General features: G+C 38.9%; 1 protein-coding gene across 1 annotated transcript in view; it reads right to left on the bottom strand.

Annotated features, from left to right (window-relative positions):
• Positions 1-21,381, bottom strand: part of ADAMTS20 (ADAM metallopeptidase with thrombospondin type 1 motif 20) — a 196,959-nt gene that overhangs the window by 5,812 nt on the left and 169,766 nt on the right. The window contains 11 exon segments of the mRNA XM_030548927.1: positions 1,388-1,479; positions 3,059-3,192; positions 3,605-3,650; positions 3,653-3,716; positions 3,781-3,875; positions 4,044-4,173; positions 4,296-4,496; positions 4,740-4,745; positions 5,510-5,674; positions 8,133-8,306; positions 12,354-12,521. Of these exon segments, the coding sequence (XP_030404787.1) occupies positions 1,388-1,479; positions 3,059-3,192; positions 3,605-3,650; positions 3,653-3,716; positions 3,781-3,875; positions 4,044-4,173; positions 4,296-4,496; positions 4,740-4,745; positions 5,510-5,674; positions 8,133-8,306; positions 12,354-12,521 (1,275 nt within the window).

The following is a 21,381-nucleotide window of genomic DNA, read 5'->3' as shown; positions in this document are numbered from 1 at the left end:
TTCATATCTAGTTGCTCTTTTTATTTTTTAGGACTCATACCCCTAGGTGTACTGGCACATGTTGATATGTTACACAGGTGAGGCGGTCCTTTGAGTACCAAAGAAGTGGAATGTATTAATTTTATGGAATACTGCATCTGGAGAATATTAATGTAAATTGAGTGCAGCTTATTCCATAATCATAGACCCATAGTATTTCACGAAGTAACTTCATCCATAGTGCTCTCATGTTGCAGAAATAAATGAAAGGTGCATGTGTGCAATTCTACTGATGGTACAGCAGTTGCCTGTCATGTATAATATTCAGGCTTGGGAACAGATTTGAAAAACTTTGAGTGTGAAGGAAGCAGTTCAACTGATCTGGACAGAGACCAGCAGCACTCCTTCAAGGCATCTCCTGTAGGCGTGAACACTTCAGTGCAGAGATATGTCCCCAATTAGCTGAATCCATTATCATTAGTCATTAAAGGTCATGTTCACCACTGGTGTAAATAGAGGCAGTTCAATAGAACTGTGCCCACTTAGGTCAGTAGTGGATTTGGCCCTACAATATTTTTTTCAGTAGCCAGTGCTCTGAAGCACTTGTGAGGATTTTTGTTTATTTGTGGTTTAATTTTCTGGTTACTGTATTCTGCTGCTGGTCGTAGGCCAGTGGATGACATTTGGCTGCTTGGGATGCCTTATTGTATCTGCATTTATTAGACCTCTGCTCTTTCTCCACACAGGTATTCCGACCTCTTTCGTGATGTCCCATTAAGGCAACTCACAACATATGGTGGGAAGTGTTCTTTTGCTGCTGAGTGGTCAATGGCTGACTTATCTTTAAGTACTGCCTTTCAGCTCCTCCACACTTTATGTGAATGAATGTCTCATGCCATATACATCTTAGGAGCAGAGAAACCAAGAGAAAATACAGAGAGAAGGGGAGTTAGCTGATACTGCTGTCCCAAAAGGGATCAAAATAAGGGGAGAAGGAAAGGGATGGAGAGGAAATGAGAAATTTGATGGTGCCTTAGCAAGGACAGCTGGAAAGAGGGATTAGAAGGACATTGGAAAGACATGCAAAAAATTTAAGGGGTATTTCACATCAGAAGAACACCAGAACAACTTCTGTAAGAGGCAGGAACACAAGAGATCAATAGCAGATTGGATACTTATACAGGGAGCAGGAACATGAGGGACAGCAAAGGAGACAGCTGTGGGGAAAACAATTTCAGGGAGCAAATGTAAGGGATGATGGAATAGAAAAGAAGGGAGCAAGAAGCAATTATTTATTAATGTACTGTATTTTTATACAGAATATTGAGCCTATTGCATCTTCCTACTAAGACCTCTAGTAAAATGATCTTTTTCTTATATGTTAATTTCATGAAAAAATTATAAATACCTGTGGGCATCTGGCAGCACTATAGCAATCTCCAGCTGTAGCAAAAGGAACAGCTCTCCCAAATACAGTCTGAGCAAAGAGAAGGTCTGTAGCTAATAAACAGTTATGACAATTATTTAGCACTGGAATTTTTGCTTTATAAACTTATACAGAAAGTAGCAAAAGTATTACTTCTGTAAACTGCTTCCATGTACATTTTAAATGGCATGTTTCATTAAATCCATGTAACAGTGACAATGTTGTCTCTCAGATTCATAGATTCCAAGGCCAGAAGGGATCATTGTGATCATCTAGTCTAACCTCATGTATAACCCAGGTCACAGAATTTCCCCCAAATAATTTCTAGAAATAAGTGCCTAAGGCCTGGAAATTGAGAGAGAACATCTCTGATTAGTGAAAATATTCCAGCTAGATTACAAAATGCAACGCAATTAGAGGCACAGTAGACCCTTATCCACTCACCACTAAATAAAGAAAAAACTACATAAATAATTAAGAGATTGCATAAACACCTTGAGTTTATTAATTCACAGAACTGCATGTTAACACAATAAGAACTCTTACAACTTGCTTTAACATCTAATTTTGTTGTCCATTTGTGTCATATATTAAATTTGGTTTTATTTTTGTCGTTGATTACAGTGTATACATTTCCTCCTGTCGAGAAGGGCTCTTTAACTAGTAGATTAGGGCATAACAAGAACCAATGGCTGGAAGTTAAAACCAGACAAATTCAAATTGGAGATAAGGTGCATGTTTTTAATAGTGTGGGTGATTGACCATTGGAACAAACTAACAAGGGAAGTGGTAGGTTCTCCATCTCTTGATGTCTTCAGATCAAGGCTGCATGCCCTTTTGCAAGATATGCTTTAATCCAACAAGTTATTAGGCTCAATATGAGGGTAACTGGGTGAAATCGGCCTGTGATATACAGGAGAACAGACTAAATGATCTAATGGGCCCATCTGATCTTAAAATTTATGAATTGTGCTGAAAATTTTTTAAAAAGTGTTCTGTAATGGGAGGATAAATACAATTGGGGTGTTTTTCTGTACAGAGTTTCTTAGATGTTTTACATTCTAAAGTTCAAGTAATTTGGACATTCTTTTAAGTGTTGACCTCATATGAAAGCATATAACCTAACACATTCATATTAATAAAAATAACAATACGCCACATTCCCTCTCCCCCATACCTCCAAATTTAGGGTTTGAGTTAATGGTTTTACTAGAAAGTGCTGATTTTCAGTCAGTCATCGTCCTACTTCCCTTCTCATCCCTATTGTTCATGATCATCATCAACTTACATAAACATAAAGCTTGGGCCCTTGAACACACCTTGAACTTAGACAGGTCCCTTGAACACATTTCTAGTTTTGGAAAACAAAATCCATGTAATCTGCTATAGGAAAAGGCTTAGTTCTTCTCTTGAGAAACACAGACACATGCAGATTATGCATGTGTATTAAAGTTAGGAGACATCCATGAAAGTTTAAGGTTTGAACCTGTAAAGTTCTGCGTTTCATTCATGGAAGTGCCATCGTAGTTAAGAGTTTTGTTTGCACAGAAATGGCGCAACGAGGTCCTCAATTTGCATTTATAGTAGTCGCTTTAAAATTCCAACAGAAGGATCATATTACATAGAGGTCTATACTAATATATAAACACTTACTTTTAATTTGCATAGAGATTATATCAATTCTTATTTTGCTAAAAGTAGTGTGTCCTGCAGCAAGGTAGTCATTTCTGCATGCACAGTCTTGCCTTCTGCTTCCATTGAAAGGACATTCGTATGGATTTTGTAACCTGCAATAGCACATTTTGGTTTCTATTTTGATGTTTCTAAAGTAGTATCATAGGTGAATCATAATCAAATCATTTTAGACTAGGCACAGAATACCTTACAACAAATATTGAATAGTAGAACATTTATTACATGTGGGCCAACTGCAAGCACTGGTATAACCAGGTGCTATTTTCACTGAAAAATAATAAAAGGTCATCTGTAAGGTCAGTTACTGCAGGTACACACACATTCAGTATGGAAATATATTACATTAGTGATGTACATTGTATGCCTACATCTTTGAAAATTGGGTCCAAAAATATTTCTATGCACATGCTCCCATAAAGGAAAACTCGGCTTTATAGTTTCAAAGTACCGAATACATTTCATAATGTAAGAATCGCACTGACTTTAAAAACAAGCCCTTTATACCTGTATCCATATACTTCAGAAAAGTTGTCTGCTTCACCTTTAACCATGTTAAATATTCTCTGGGATTCTCAAACTGCATCCCCGAACAATAATCTACAACCAAAAATATAACCTTTATTACATAATACAAGTTTTATTTCACAACCCACCCCTTGTGATAGAAATTTTGATAGTACCTTTATCAATCTTCCTTTAACGTTAAGTAAATATTCACCATCCTTTCTAATTCCTTTTTTAACCTGGATTTCTTTGCAGCTAGTGAAAGCTTCACCTTAAAAATGAATGATTGAACCATATCAATATTTCATGAACTAAGAATTGAATCTGAACAGCTACTTGTAAATATTTGCATTACAAAGATATTTATTTTACAGTTTTTACATAAATATCCCAAGAAAGCATTTAGTACAGTACATAATCATCACTGTAAATTACTTACATTCTTTTGCATGACAGATCTTTCTGGCTGCCGGTTTTAAACGTGACAGGCACAAGCTACTGGAGAAACCATTTTCAGTCATGCATTCTACTCTTCTTTCCTTTATTCCCACTCCACAAGCTACTGAGCACTACACATATAACAAGAAGTTCAGAAGAAAATAAATCATTAACACTGTCAGCAAATAAATTTTGGTAAACTTTTTTGTGTTTGAGGCAACTGTAAAGTTTTAGCTTGCACATTTATACTCACTTTGCTCCATTTCCCCACCTTCCAAGTAGCTGCTTGTAAACATCCCCTGATATTACATTTATAAATGTGTGGGGAAGGCACTATTGGGCAATCTCGATATGCTACTGAACGAAGACCATAGGCACGATTATTCCGAATAGTATGGATTCCAATACAGTATGTGATCCTTTGCCAGTAATCAAGCCCACAGCTGGCTGAACACTGGATAATAACAAAACTCATTATTTTCAATAATAGTTGCAGCATCAGAATAGTAGAGTTATTGAGTTCTGATCCTCATCTTCATTGAGAGTATGGGGTGAAGGTAGCCATTATTTCCATTAGATGCTGGCCCCAGATCTGAGTAATGATCTGGCAGAGCACAGAATGGCGCTCTATGCCTCAGGACTTATGGAGCCTTTGGAGGTGGGAGCGCTTGCCCTCCCCTGTCCCAAGGGCAAGAACCTGGCTCTGCAATTACCCCTCCACACAGTGCAGGTAGAAAGGCCCAATGGTCCAGGAGCCTAATGTAAAGCCTACTGAACTCAATGGAAAGACTCCCACTGACTTCAGTGGGGCTTTGGATGAGGCCTCTGGAGAGGTTCTTCAGTACACAGAAAAGGAATTTGGTGGTTAGGACCAAGAGGACAGCTGTTTCGCTAACTGAGAATCTTCAGGTGGGTTAGGTGTGGCTAGTAGATCATGGCAAAATCTCTAAAACATGGTGGCTGCTGCAAAACAAGGGGAGAAAACTGATAGAAAAGAGAAGCTCCCTTATCTTCTTGCGTATGCCATTTCATCACCCCATTACAGTTCCTGCTATTCCTTTACCCCCTGGACGCTGCTCCAGAGAAGAGTCACTTAAAGATGTGAGAAGCTGACAGTTCTACAGCCAGTGCCTTCCAGCACTCAAGAGTACTCAGCACCGCCCCCAGGCTCAGGCGGCAGCACAAATGCAGTGGGTGAGGGAGAAGAGCTTAAGTATTGTTCCTGTTGCCCCCACCGACAGGTCAGAAACCCTACCCAACAGTATCCTCCCACCCAGAGCTGCAACAGATTGTGGAACACAACCATATAGGATTGTGGTATTAGAACCACAACAAGAATCATGGCTGGTGTGAATGTCCCATGCGGAAAAAGTCTAATTTTTTTTTTTACATAGAATGGACAATTTATATGAACAAACAACATCAAAAGGAAAATTTGGTTAGGCAACATGATAAGTTACCTGTGACAGAGTCTCCTGTAACCACAACATATTTACAGGGAGCAATCCTGCATTTTTTGATCGACGGAGGCTTTGTGGCAGGATCACAGGAACTTTCATTTACTTGGATCTTGTTTTCATCCACACACTTGACCTTCCGGCGTGTTTCCTTTTTCCTACATGATGCTGAGCACTAGGTATGACATAAACAAATTACAGCTTTTCCATTTAAAATGGTTATTTATAGAACAAATCTATCTGGTGCACAAGTAAAATCTTGAAACAAAGGTCTAATGAAACCTGTTATCTAGTTCAGTACAAAATACCTAGTGTGTCCAAACCTTTCACTTTGTTCTCAAAGCACAGATACCAGCACTTGTAATTATACATCCTGATTGTTTCATATATGACTGTGTAACATGTGAGGTGAGCCAGAGGTTAAAATGAAGAAAATGTCAGGGCAGGACAAGGGGCTGGGTCAAAATGACTCCTCTGTGTGAAAGAATAAGAAACAATAAGCATTCAGTTAATGTAGGCTGGGTAACTTGGTCTTTAGAAATTGAACATCTTGCAAATGTTAAGTTATAAAGAAGTTTTGATAAAATGAATCCAAACTCTACATTAGTAACCATTAATACTGGATATAATTGTGAAAGAAGGGGCAGGAACAATGTGAACAAAGGAATTTCACACAAAGGTAACAAACATGAATGAGTTAACAAGAAGAGAGAGCAAAGCAAAATGCATTTATGTTTCCAGTTGAGAGCTCTGCATTTCTAAATAAAAAAATACAAGCATTGGAGAGAAGGAAAAATCCATACTTATTCTTGAAAATTTGTATTTCCTGTTATAAACTCATTATCCTAAACCATTTCTGACAGTCTAGAGAATCTCTGCACCACTGGTTAGCACATCATGTTTATGTTTGGTCTTGGCTAATAGTCATCCCTTGTGTGCCAGTATCACAGCACTCCCAATACTCCAATAGTGGGTACCTCAGGACCTCTTGACATGTTAGTGCCACTTCGTTGTCTTTGTGAGGGCTGAGAAGGAGAGGTGGCAGCACTGTGCTGGTTGGATCCGGGGAATGATGAAGGAAGAGGCAGCCGATGAGGGGCAGGAGAACCCAAGGATAGAAGAGGGACATTGAAGAGCACATACAGGGAAGCTGAAGCATAAAGACTAGAAAATGGCGAAGGAAGACATGGGAGCAAATGAAGCTAGATGATGAATTTTTAAAAAAAAAGTAATTAGAAACAGATGTTTCATTCTCAGTTCAGATAAATGTTTTCAGAGGATTTTTTGAAAAGGAAAACAAAATAGATAATTCCCCTAAAGAAAAACAGCCTTCACCTGGATGGACCAGGAAGGTGCATGTGCACAACTCCCCATGAAGCTAGGTGTTCAGTATTAGCAGTCATCAGGCGAGGTGCCCATGTGCATTATGGCAAAACATTTTGTGATGCGAGCACTGACAGCTAGTACCACAAGAATGTTCTGTGCATGTAAAGTTTTGGTTCCTCCCCTCTGTTATGCTAACATCATAGTACTTCAATGATTACAATTACTCTCATATTATAAACCGGGGTTTCTCAAACTCTGTTACAATGTGGAGCACAGCTTAATAGAGATTGTTTCTAGGACACCTCCCCTCCCAATCTCAGTCATGTGGGCAATCCCATTCTTGATCACATAATATCCCTCTGGCAAATGCCACAGTTGCTTACATGAGAAAGTGACAGTAGGAACGTATTTATATATCTTCAACTTTCTTGTAATTGATTTAGCAGGAAAATATGCCAGAATCATGTGACCAATACCCCGCTCTTTCCAAGCCACCAGCAAGTGATCTGTGGATTATCTGTGGTTTATGGCATGTACAGTAATAGCAAGTCAAGAGGACTATACTTTTACAGTATAAATATTGCACCATTTAAGTTTTAAAATCTCATACCCAGATTTGGGACTTTGTTCCTCTAGTAGCCTGATTCTAAGAGACAGCATCCCTGAGGATCAGGTTATAAATTAACATTACATAACAGCTAGGCTACCTGTGCATCTTCCTGACTATGCTTCTTTTTTTAATTATCCGCAATAGTTGTTTCACATTTTTACTTATTTATTTTTTACAGTTACAATAATATCAAAACCATCTACAATTCTATGCCTTTGGATCTTCCTAAATGGGTATGCCATGTTTTATTTTATTTCTTATTTTTAAAGGCAAATCTTCACATTGTAGAACTTCTCATTGTGGAAAGAAATGTTCCCAAAAGGATTTTATCCTTGGAGTGTCTACTGAATACTTCATCTTTCATGACATTCCCTGTAGATTTTTTCTATTCTTGAAAGGTGATTCTTTTATAGTTTCTTATTTTTGAGGCCTCCACTATTAAACATATTCTACACTACATATGGTTTACATCAGATTGAAGAGAGAGAGAACTATTACATTTAAATTAGTTTTAAACTCCCCCATTGGGGACCTGCTGATACTTTCTGCACTGTTTATGCCTACAACTCTAGACAAACAAGTTCTTTATTAGAAAGAAAAAGTGCCTTTGAAATTTCATGCCACAGCTTTTGAATTTTGCAGGCCTGTTCACATTTGCAGGCCAGTTATTTCACACTAGTTAAAAGGCCATACTTACATCTTGCCATTCATCTGTCAGCCATTGGTACAGCACACAGGCAGGCAGCCAACAGGGCTTCTGACTAGGGGGCTGGGCATCATGATTACACATTGCTTCATTCACTCGACCCCTGCCTTTCAGCTGACAGTAAACATCCCGTTGTTGAATCCCCACTCCACAGGTCACCGAGCACTAAAGAAAATACATAGACTTTAAGGTCAGAAGGGACCATTATGATCGTCTAGTCCAACCTGCACAATGCAGGCCCCAGAATCTCACCCACTCACTCCTGTAACAAACCCCTAACCTATGTCTGAGCTATTGAAGTCCTCAAATCATGGTTTAAAGAAGTGGACAGCTTCCTCTATGGCTCCCAACCAGAGGAATCAGCTCCTTAAAGGAGAACTTCATCATGAGCTCTCCTCACAAACACATCAGAACGGCTGTCTGGAGTTCCCAGGCAGTCTGGATGAGCTGGTAGCCACTGAAGAAGTAAGTGAGGCTGGTCTCCTATAACGTCTGTTCCTCTTTCTAGCCTGGTACTGGTGATGGGACATACACAAAGCATACCAGTGTGACTGCTGGGGACAAGAAGAGAAGAAGACATTGATGATATCAATTTGCCTCTCAATGATACTGAATGTGATGCCTAAAGTATCAGATACTGAACCACCGTTGATGGTAAATTTTGACTAGCAATCATTGGTACCAAGTGAGAAGGTTCTTGGACTGCCAGCAAAACCGCTACTGAGAGACTAAGCAGATGGCATGCTGCAAAATATGTTTCAGGAGTTGACAGTATAGGGATAGTCTCCTGTTGCTGCTGAACCAATGAAGATTGCACTGCTTAGTCAGGCAGTGCCACCTTAGGGGTCGGTCATAACAGGGCAAATGCGAAGAGTAGTGGATTGGATATTGCTGTTCCATCTCACCATCAGACACAGGCATTGAAATTCTCATTGTTACAAGAAGAAGCAGAAAAGCAACTGAAAAGTTTCTACATATAAATTTTCTATTATTGTTGATCCTATATATTCTTGGCATATGGCAAGAAAGGGATCCACCTTAGCTATTCACATGCTAATCTAAATAGCTCTCTCACACACAAACAAATGTTCTTTGTGCAGCTTCATCTTACCATTTTCATCCAATATTTTTAAGACTTCAGCAACCACCAAATGATAAGAAAGAGTTCTTCCCCTTTTTCTACATCTGTGTTTCCTTTTAGGATACCCAGTCCACCCCAATCACATAATTGGCAAAGTTCCTAAAGTGTGCACCTTTTAAAGAGACAGAATAAATTATCTGATACAATTTGAATAGGAAAGATGTATACCACAACTTTTAAAATTAATTTTATTTGAAGATACTAGGCGCAAGAGTGGAGGTTCTATTCTCCAGACACATTTGTAACATAATCATTAACTTTCCAGGTGCCTACATGAGAGTGTAAAAGAGACAATAGACTCTGTATACACATTTCTGTATTCATGTTATATTCTTCATCACAAGTACATGCCTGTGTCAGACAGATTGTTATATAAACTGTTAATTTCAAAACAACAATAAAAAGTCAAGATGCTGAAATGAAGAATTTGCTATAATTCTCTAGGACACATCTTTGGTTGCAAATTATCAAATTATAAGGCTAATACTTTCAATTATATTTTAATAGGAAAAATGTACTGAAATGCAATTATTTATGATGCATGATTATACTGTAGAAATGTTATAATTTATTCTGTCTCAACATACTGTCACCCAGACACATGACTAGGGGTAGACTTGCCAAAGATGACTCAGACAAAACAATTTTAAGGTGCAAAACAAAACATCTATTATTGCTAATACAACAAATGTTTCAGTGTGTCTGACACTGGAGCACATTCACAAACTTCCACACAATATCTGCTTCCAGTGCTGTACTATATGTCTTTTATACAGCTGCCAAATCCTTACTGCCTCCATTTCTTTGAGTTACTAATTACCACACTGATGATTCTGTAAACTACCTCCAGCAAGGTTGTCCTAGGCTTACTGGTAACAATTGTCAGGGACTGACTGACCAATTCTCAGAGCCATGTTCTTTCTAGAACAAATTTGGGAGTAGAGGCAACTGCCATTTTCTCTTTAGGTTAAATAGCCTTTACATCGAGGGGCTGATGTTGGGAAGCCAAAACAAATTAAACTCAAGTTTTTTCCCTCACTCACTGGGGAATACTGTTTTCTTCTGACTTTAGCGAAGCTGACACCACATTGCAATAGCCACTGTTCTCCTTAGAAAGGAAAATCGTAAGAAAAAGTGTTGACAGATGGTTTCACCTCTGCTCTTGGGAAGAGTTGGAGAAATAGAATGTTACGGTAATTAAGGAAAAAAGAACTTAAAGAGCAGGATTGTTAAGTACCATTCATTCTCTATTTGTACCACAGACATAGGCATTTATAGACTGGGTCAGTTCTTCTGCTGTGTTCACTTCCTCTCGGTGTGGCAAAGAGGTGAGACTGTCACGGCGCTGATTATAACTTCCTGATTCTCCATCTACCATTAGGCATAGGTCAGAGCAGCCTAGTTCACTAACCTGTGCCAGGTGGCTATGGTAACCAAAGGACCATTTGCCAGCTACTGACTGCCAGAGTACATCATCTGCAGGAACAGCCCTTTGTGTACTTCCACACTTCTCCACGCTCCGCACTAGAATCTCCCTCTCTTTGCACTGCCTGAGTAGCACAATACAACCAGGGTAAAGAACCTCCATAATAATCAGGCTCCCAAAGCAAGAGAGACTCTTAAACCACAACGAAGCATCCTGGGGGTTTTTGTAGGGGAGAGGGGTAGTTCAGGAAAAGAATGGAGCTTCTACCTCCCCCCATCAAATTCTTCAAAGTCAGAGATCCCTAAACAGATAAATAGGGGATGGGAAGAAACCCAGCTTTTGGCCAGGCCATTTGTCTGAATTCCTCCCCTTCAACTCCAGGGGACTAAAGAATGTGTGTGAAACACTATTCAGTTAATCAGGTAAACTGATCCATCCCATATATACACAGAAGAATGTCAGCAACCTGCAATATTACTGATGAATACATTATTATATATATTATGATAATACCGTAGCCTGCAAATGTTAGTGTATGTTCTATTGTTTATAGATGATGGACAACATTTTCAAAAGCATGCATGTGATGTAGGACACAATGGGATTCAGGCTCCCTGGTGCCTAAGACACTTTTGAAAAGGTTACCCTCAAAGAGCAAGTTAAAAGCAAAGTACTGCAATGTGAGGAATTATGACACAATACATTATTACACACTGATAAGAAAACCTCAAAAGATTTGGAGTTCTGTTTAAAAAAAATATCACAGAATGTAAATGTTTATCTTAGCAATTTCACCTTGAATATACATATTAGGCTAGCTTCCCTTCAAGAACAGGCTGCCCTGTGAGAGGAACACCCCAAACTATTAATCAGCAAAAGATGTGTATTATCAAATAGATTTTCATTTTTACTTGCAAATTTGTCAGTCATTTCTGTGATTTAGTTTAAAGATAAAAGCAAGACCTAAGTGAGCCACTTCAGTTTAAACTGTAGATATAATTAGTGTGGTATGAAACAGCTTCCATATGAGGAGAGATTAATAAGACTGGGACTTTTCAGCTTGAAAATGAGATGATGAAGGGGGATACGATAGAGGTCTATGAAATCATGACTGGTGTGGAGAAAGTAAATAAGGAAGTGTTGTTTATTCTCTCATAACACAAGAACTAGAGTTCACCAAATAAAAGTAATAGCAGGTTAAAAACAAACAAAAGGAAGTATTTCTTCATACAACATACAGTCAACCTGTGGAACTCTTTGCCAGAGGATGTTGTGAAGGGCAAGACTGTAACAGGGTTCAAAAAAGAACTAGATAAGTTCATGGAGGATAAGCCCATCAATGGCTATTAGCCAAGATGGGCAGGGATGGTGTTCCTAGCCACTGTTTGCCAGCAGCTGGGAGTGGGTGACGGGATGGATCACTTGATGATTACCTGTTCCGTTCATTCCCACTCAAGCACCTAGAATTTGCCCCTGTCAGAAGATAGGATACTGGGCTAGATGGACCTTTGGTCTGACAAAGTATGGCCGTTCTTATGTCTGCAGCACATCTAGCACTTTAACTGAAGCAGTATGGCATTAATATGGCCTTTTATGCTTTGCTTAGAAGGAAGAATGGTATAAAATTACAGTAAATTTTACATACATCCTTCCACCTGTTGGCCTTCCATGCAGGACATCTGACAGCTCTACAAACTTTGTGGGTTCGAGGCTTCTTTAAATGTCTACAGTTTTCTTCCTCTAATTTACTTTGGAGGTTGTTCACACAATGCACATCACGATACTTTATACCATTTCCACAGGAAACAGAACACTGGAAAAGAAGAAATAGAGTTGCTTTATTCCTTTGTCTTTATTAGAATTTTAAAATGCCATGAAAAAAACATAAAAAGCAAGCACTTAGCATATACCAATAATACCAATAAGTAATACTGTTTTATATTGTGGCAATATCTACTGTACATGTCTACTTTGAAGTTACTATAGAAGTTGTTTCCTAATGAACAGTACGTATTGTTCTCATCCTGGCCACAGTTATTGTTCAGTGATCATTTTTAAATATATGAGATCAGCCTGCAACTCATGAGATCTCATAAATATGCTGATTGCACAACAATTCATCCAGGGCCTCTCTGTTTGTAATAAATAGACTTCTCATTTGTGTGCGTATAAGAGAAAGATGGGGTTATACAATTAATCAGAACAAATCATGAACAAAACAAAACCCCTTCAGTTTCCAGAATCTGTAGGAGAATGTGTTCACATAGACCCTAGACTTCATGGAGTTTGTACTGTTTTTGATCCTACATTACTACATCCGACGTTACTATATTTTTACATTTACTATATTTTTATATTTATAATTTACATATTATAATTTTTACATTTATAATTTACATTTATATTATTTACATTTATATTTCAGTGCGGCCAGGATTTCACCCCAACTCTCTAGCAGCTCTCTAGCAGCTCTCTTCACTTCTGCAGATCCTATTTGGGTCCTGATCCTGCACTATTTAGTGTGTGGGCGGAATGGGTGTATTTCATACAAGTAAAATCAGCAATATTTGATGCTGAGATTGAAAATAAATTAATGAAACTGTTGCCTTTTAATATCTGAAGAATTAATTTAGCTGATACATTCATTTCTGGAAAAATGTTGATGTATGAAAGGAATTTTTTTCTCTTTCCATTTTCAGAAAGGGTACAGTTTAATTTATTCTAGGTTTTAGACTATGATTTATCATAGGCCTTAGAAGTCTTGTGCAAATGCTTCCATTACAATCAGGTGGAGAACGATTATGCATTCATATACATATGCAGAAAAGAAGACTTAGCCAAAGTGGGTAACCTCCCCTTTCTTCACAAATGCCAGCAGGAATTTCCTTCTTTCTTCTATCTAGTGTCCTTCATCAGGGGAATTGACATCACATCTCAATATAATCAAACCTTGTAACATCATTTTCTATTTCCAGGAAATAAAATTTACAAAATACAGCCCCCTGGCTGCAAAAATTTTAAATCATCTTGCCTTAAAACTACCAGTGGAAAGCCACTTTACACAACTGTTTTGCTGAGACACACACATTTTATACAAAGATGCTCATCAGATTTAATTAAATAGGATGTTAACCTCCTTACTCAGGCCTTGACCTGCAAAGACTTAGGCATGTGCTTTAACTTCATACATGTAAATAGTCCCATGGATTTCAATGGGACTACTTGTGTGTTTAAAGTTAAGCATATGCATAAATCTTGGCAGGATTGGGACCTGAGCTGTATTATTAAACATCATAATTGATATCATGTCTCTTTATATAACTTTCACTATGTTTTTGAACAAAACTACTGGCTTACCCCACAACTAACAGCATACAGTTCTAATTGGGAGTGGCTACAACGAATCGGAATGTTTCTAAACTAAATTATTTTCCTTCATGTGAACCTTTCAGTTTATGGCTTTAAAATGGTGTGCATATAATTTAAAGGATGTGTGTTACATTTTGAATAATCCAAAGAGAGGAAAATGTGGTAAATGCTGCATATAAAACAATTGCTGTACTCAGCTATTTCTTTACCTTTATCTAAGACTAAGGTTGGTGAGAAACCTGCAATTTTTGCAAACCTTATAATTATAAAGGGATTTCAAAGATAACCTGATTTCCAAGGATTTAGACCTCAAGCCTCACACATTGTCTACACTTAAAAATCTAAAATACTAAGAAGACCTTGAAACATGGTAGTACACTTAAAGTGTCTACAGATATTTAAAAGAAGTAATAAAATGCATGTACAAAGAAACACAAACTCTAAAGATTCTCCCTTTTCATTCTGTTTTTAATAGAATTGGAACTATAGTATAGCACAAGCTCACATCCCCATCTGATATCTAGGAAGAGATCACATTCACATGGCTGGATGCCACTCCTTCCTCAATGGCCTTTATCTGACAATCATTACTTAATCCTCAAATGCTACTAGACACAGCCTTTCTAGCTCCTGTGAGCACTTCTCTATACAAGAGATAGCATAACAGAGAGTCTTTAATTCCTTGTTGCCCTTGCAATTAAAAATCAAGACACTTTTCATATTATATTTACAAATTTTCTTCCAAGGTTATCCAGCAATAATTTGTTTAATAAAATGTGAATTTTTTCCTTCTGCAAGCCTTATAGAGCGACCTTCTAAAGACATTATTTTGCATGTGCTTAACTATATACTGAATATTTATGTTTAATACTAACAGTTCAAAACTGAACACTTTCTTTAAAATAGTGAGCCCAAATCCAACCTTGACATGCCTCCTTTAATTTCAAATTGGCTAAAATTTGCATTGGCCCTGTCTCCAAAGAAGGTGAAAGATTTAATCTATTCTAATTGCAACATAAATTGATAGCAGGTAGAATATAAAAGGATCACTCATAGAATTTTGCAGGAAAAATTATGTATATCGTTTGAAGACATGATTCTAAGTTCTCTTATATAACAAAGTTCTACTATTAAACTTCATGGTTAGAATAAAATTATACCGGAAACAGAAAATATAACAGAACCAAATGTTTTGGTCATCAACAGCAGTGGAGAGGGAACAGATGAGATGGTCATTCGAAAGGAAAATACAAGACATAATAATTATAGGATTATAGGTGGTCCAAACAGTTTCTTTTAAAGTTCATTATCTCTAATATTTCTCATTCAAGTGAAAATGGTTAAAGCCTATGTATTCGATGTCTCAATGACATGTGGAACCACAAATGAAGGATTACCTAACAGATATTTACAGAAGAAAACAGGACTTATGATTCTTAAAGTTGTTAAATTCATAAATAAGAACATTTAATTTAATTGTGGGAAATGGACTTTCATTTTACACTCATGTAAATTTATGTAAATAATCCCAAATTAAAAACCATCAATAAAACCTAATGAATGATTTTAAATGGCAGTAATGACATGAAAATTTGTCTTGGACTTTCCAGTTTGTACCAAGAAAAATTAAATTAACTGAGAAATGATAGTTGTAACAATGATTTTATTTTAATATAGAGTTATTGTTTTACTCTATGCTTATCTAATGCCATAGTTTGGGATTATGTTTAAAAAAATTTCAAAATGCAATTCGGACTTCATACTTTAAGAGTAACCTTTCTGGGAAACCTACAGACAGGATCTATAGATTTTGTATCCTTTTCTCTGTTACATGTTTCTCAAATTAACGACTGATCTTTAACTTCCGGCACACCCAAAACTCCATTCATTATAGGGAGCAGGACACAAATTAGTAGCTTCACTGTGTGGGCGATATTATATATGTCCCAATAGAAGTTTTAATTCACCAACATTTAAGTCTGATTGACTTGTTTAATTGTACTTTTGTTGTTTCAGTGCTCAGACTACCTATGGAAGGAGGAGGAACAATCGTTGATATACCAGTAATAAAAAAATACCAATGATAAACATTTACTGCATTTTAAATTCTTATTAGCATAGTTTACTATTGTCATTCAATTTGTAAACCTCAATCTCTACAAAATTATTTAAAACCAAAGAACCCAAACAATGAAGGTTCTGCTCAACATGTGTAAGAGTGGTAGAACTGGACCTTTAGGGCCTGATCCAAAGTCCATTCTGATCAATGGAAGGACTCTCACTGACTTCAAGTGGGGCTTAGATCAGATCTTTGTTAGTTAACATACAGTAGAACCTCAGAGTTACGAACACCTTTAGGAATGGAGGTTGTTCACAAACTTTAAAATGTTCATAACTGTCAACAAAACGTTATAGTGGTTCTTTCAAAAGCTTACGGCTGAACATTGACTAATACAGCTTTGAAACTTCACTAGTAGAGAAAATGCTGCTTTTAACCCATCTTTATTTAATGAAAAAAAGCCATAGAAGGTTTCCTTACCTTGTCAATTTTTTTAAAACGTTCCCTATATTTGTTTAGTAGTTTACATTTAATGCAGTACTGTACTGTCTGCTGCTGCCTGATTGCATACTTCCGGTTCCAGATGAGGTGTGTGGTTGATGGGTCATTTTGTAATTTGGGTGTTTGTAACTCTGAGATTCTACTCTAGTTGTTACAAGGCTCAATTGTGCTATTTATGCACAGGCCTACATTTCTACCCAGGTTCTCTGAAGCATGGGAAGGAGCACACCACCTCTTTGTGAGGTGTAGCTCTCTGCCAATTTTGTTTTACAGGCTGTTATGGAGGGGGCATCCCCAGAGGAGGGAGCAATCCCATTGTTCCCTTAAATGCAAGGACTGCAACTATACCTGGATTTCTTCTTGTTGTGCAAGGTCAAGGAGATCCCTTATTCTCTTCTCACTCTGCACACTTCCACAGGAGCCAGGCACAATTTGGCTCATAGTGCTCAGCACAGATATAACGCTTTTCTTTGTATAACATATTGTAAAAGCAGGTTAGTTATTTTTTACTTATTGATTATAAACTTGAATTGATTTTGGAGTTGTATGAAGAACACATTTTTCATATTTCATGGATCACATGTGTAGAAAGATTTCCACAGGAACTTTATATCTTGGAAGAAATATGAATATTTTTCTTAAAACAAATACAAGTTGAAAAATATTCCACAACTTTTTTATCCTGAAATTTTAGCATTTGTCTCAAAATGGATTAAGACAGGAGTCAGCAACCTTTCAGAAGTGGTGTGCTGAGTCTTCATTTATTCACTCTAATTTAAGGTTTCGTGTGCCAGTAATACATTTAAACCTTTTTAGAAGGTCTTTTTCTAGATGTCTATATAATATACAACTATTGTTGTATGTAAAGTTTCAAAATGCTTAGAAGCTTCATTTAACATTAAACTAAAATGCAGAGGCCCCTGGACCGGTGGCCAGGACCCAGGCAGTGTGAGTGCCAGGGGCGGCTCTAGTTATTTTGCCACCCCAAGCACGGCAGGCCAAGCTGCCTCTGGCGGCTTGCCTGCAGAGAGGTCCCCGGTCCCGCGGATTCAGCGGCACACCTGCGCGAGGTCCGCCGAAGCCACAGAACCAGCGGACCCTCCACAGGCATGCCAGCAAAGGCAACCTGCCTGCCGCCCTCGTGGCAAATGGCAGAGCGCCCCCCATGGCTTGCCGCCCCAGGCACGTGCTTGGCGTGCTGGTGCCTGGAGCCGCCCTCGGTGAGTGCCACTGAAAATCAGCTCGTGTGCTGCCTTCAGCACACGTGCCATAGGTTGCCTACCCCTGGGTTAAGATAATATTTCTCATATTGCAGATCCTTTAAAAAATATTATAAAACTGCAGTGAAAAGCTGGAGTTGATTAATATCATTCAAAGTCATTCCATAACCCTGGTAACTAGGAGTCACTGGTTAAGTCTTTTTTCGGTATTAAAATTTTATGAGGATCAGCCTCATGCAGCTACTGGCACTCTCTGAAGTGTACAAGTTAATTCTTATGCAGAAGGAGCATAACCAACTGCTAGCAAATTAAGGCTCTTTTGAAACAGCTTAAATATAATTCTGAGCAGTTGCAATAAATAAAGCTTTACTGGAAGGTTTTAGATGTGTCCTTTTTTATAGATTGAAAAAAATTAAGCAGTTGGATTTTTCTTGGAATTTTAGTCTACATTTATTTTAACTTCTTTTCAAGGGAACATTTTGTGTCTGTACTCTAACCAGGCCAAATGGGTTTTTCCAGACTCTACTTGGAAAACAGCTTAGCTAGTGGAAAAGCTATAAATAGCTCCACCTTGTGCTTTTATTCGCAAGTGAATAGCATAAGAGTTGTAAGGCTATGGCCAAGAGGGGAAAAGTAGCATCTACAGAGAATAACATATTACCACTGTAAAAAAAAACCAAAAAACTTTTAGGTGTGATTGTGTGACAGTATAGAGCCAGCATATTCAAAGATAACAAACTGCAAGAAATTGGGACTAGAAACTTTCAAATTCTAAGGCTCAATCCAGAACCTACTTCAGTGAGGTAACAGGAATCAGAAAACTGTTGGATTTCCTGTTGTGATCTAGGAGGCATGTTAGAGAAGGGAGGAGACAGCACTACAATGCCTTGTACTCTATCATGATTTTTGGTTGGCACAATGGCTCCTAGGACCATAGTCAAGTGGGAATAGTTTAAACTGCACTAAAACTAGGCAAAGATTATAACAGTTCTTGGTTAGCTGCAGGATGATGATAGAGTGCAGGGGCCAGCTGGGAACTACTTCAGTCCCTGCCATTAGTTAGAGCAGGCTCTCTTCATGCCCTCTTTCAGCTGGCCCTGCCTCCCCCATGCTGGAGGGTTAGAAGTACTGGTGTAGAGTTGTTACACCAACTCTGCACCACATATGCATTCCCTTTCTGCTGAAGGAATTCTCAGCTGAAGAAATTCACAGGGTTTCCCTCCCCTTCGCAGTTGTGGAGCATTGCAAAGGGGCCATATCAGACTCTAGAATTGGGCCTGTGTCATTTCTGATTTTTAAGTTACTAACTCTTTATTAAAACAAAATGAGTTCTTTACAGCACAAATTACTGCAATACACAAACATTATAATGTTTAACATTATACACTAAAAGAGAGGGTGACACACATAAAAGACGAGAGAAACCAGCAGAGTTGAGGCAGTGGAGATTATCATAGGTATGTATATTATATACAGTCATTGCAATGATTCTCATTAATTTCATCCTACCTTGCCCATCTTCAGTTAATTTATGGTTGTATTTCCCATATTCCTCTTACTATTAGGGTGACCAGACAGCAACTGTGAAAAAATAGGATGAAGGGGGGTGGGAATAGGTGCCTATATAAGAAAAAGTCCCCCAAAACGGGACTGTCCCTATAAAAATGAGACATCTGGTCACTCTACTTAGTATGGTGTTAGAAAACAGATTAAGGGGCTATGAAGTGCCCCTTTACTATTATGTGCAGGCTCACTCATTGTGTGTTGCAATGTGGGGGTGAGAAAGTGGCAACCAACAAGCTTCCACAACATGCTTCATAAGCTAGAATTCTGAACTCCTCAACAGGGCCACCCAGAGGATTCAGAGGGCCTGGGGCAAAGCAATTTTGGGGGCCTCGTCCATAAAAAAAAGTTTCAATAATATAGAATACTATGTTCTCAGGGGGGCCCCACGGGGCCTGGGGCAAATTGCCCCACTTGCCTCCTCTCCCCCAGGCGGCTCTGCTTCTCAAACTCAGAATTCAGACCAGGGCACAACACAAGATGGTTCCAGTGGCAATACAAGATGATCTCTTTGTGTCCTGGACATAGGTAAGATCTCCAGCTCAGCCGCTGGATCTTTGACACAGTGGACTGCAAGACGTTACTAACCAACTACCTGACAAAGCAGGAATAGATGGCCCAATGCTACAGTGGCTCCAATCATTCCTCTCTAGCTGAACTCACAGAGGTGTGATGGGTAACTGCTTCTCCTCCTCACTTATGGGCTCCTGCAGAGCTCCATATAACACTTCAATACCTATATGAGACTACTGGGATGATAGTAAGGTACTATGGGCTCAGCTGCCAAAAGCATGGTGATGACACTCAGTCCTGGTCTACACTACGGGTTTAAAGCAAATTTAGTAGCATAAACCGATTACCCCTGCACCCGTCCACACAATGAACCCTGTATATCGATATAAAGGGCTCGTTAAAACCGATTTCTGTGCTCCTCCCGACAAGAGGAGTAGCGCTGAAATCGGTATTGCCATGCCAGATTAGGGTTAGTGTGGCAGCAAATCAATGGTATTGGCCTCCAGGCAGTATCCCACAGTGCACCATTGTGACCGCTCTGGAAAGCAATCTGAACTCGGAATGTACTGGCCAGGTAGACAGGAAAGCCCACGAACTTTGAATTTCATTTCCTGTTTGCCCAGCATGGAGCTCTGATCAGCATGGGTGGCGATGCAGTCCCAAATCCAAAAAGAGCTCCAGCATGGACCGTCTGGAGATACTGGACTTGATTGCTGTATGGGGAGACAAATCTGTTTGATTAGAGTTCCGTTCCGAAGATGAAATGCCAAAGCATTTGAAAAAAATCTCAGGCTATGATACAAAGTCCACAGCACAGTGCTGTGTGACAAGCATATGGAAAGCCAAAGAATGAATGGACGCTCATAGAGGGAGGGAGGGGATACTGAGGATTCCAGCTATCCCACGTCCCCGCAGTCTCCGAAAAGCATCTGCATCTTGGCTGAGCTCCCAATGCCTGAAGGGTCAAAAACATTTCCCTGGGTGTTTCAGGGTATGTGTCGTCAATTTACACCCTTCCCCCCCAAAAAAAAAAACAGGGAAAAAAACCGTTTCTCGCATTTTTTCAATGTCATCCTATGTCTACTGCATGCTGCTGGTAGACGGGGTACTGCAGCACTGAACACCAGCAGCCACTTCCTGGTGGCAGACGGTACAATATGACTGCTATCCATTGTCATCATCAGCCTGTGAGTGCTCCTGGCTGGCTTCGCTGAAGTCAGCTGGGGGCGCCTGGGTAAAAATGGGAATGACTCCCGGTCATTCCCGGCAGATGGTACAGAATGGCTGGTAACCATCCTCATCATAGCAACTGGAGGCTGAGCTCTATCAGCCCCCCCCATCTTTCATGTGTAAAGAAAAGATTCTATACTGCCTGGACTATCATAGCAGCGGGAGGCTGTGCTCCTTTCCTCCCCACACCCTTTAATATCCTGCCTGGACTATCACAG

Source organism: Gopherus evgoodei, chromosome 1 (genome assembly GCF_007399415.2).
Source record: "Gopherus evgoodei ecotype Sinaloan lineage chromosome 1, rGopEvg1_v1.p, whole genome shotgun sequence".
NCBI lineage: Eukaryota > Metazoa > Chordata > Testudines > Testudinidae > Gopherus > Gopherus evgoodei.
The sequence above is the reverse complement of the archived record's forward strand: the minus strand, read 5'-3'. Positions and strand labels throughout refer to the sequence as shown.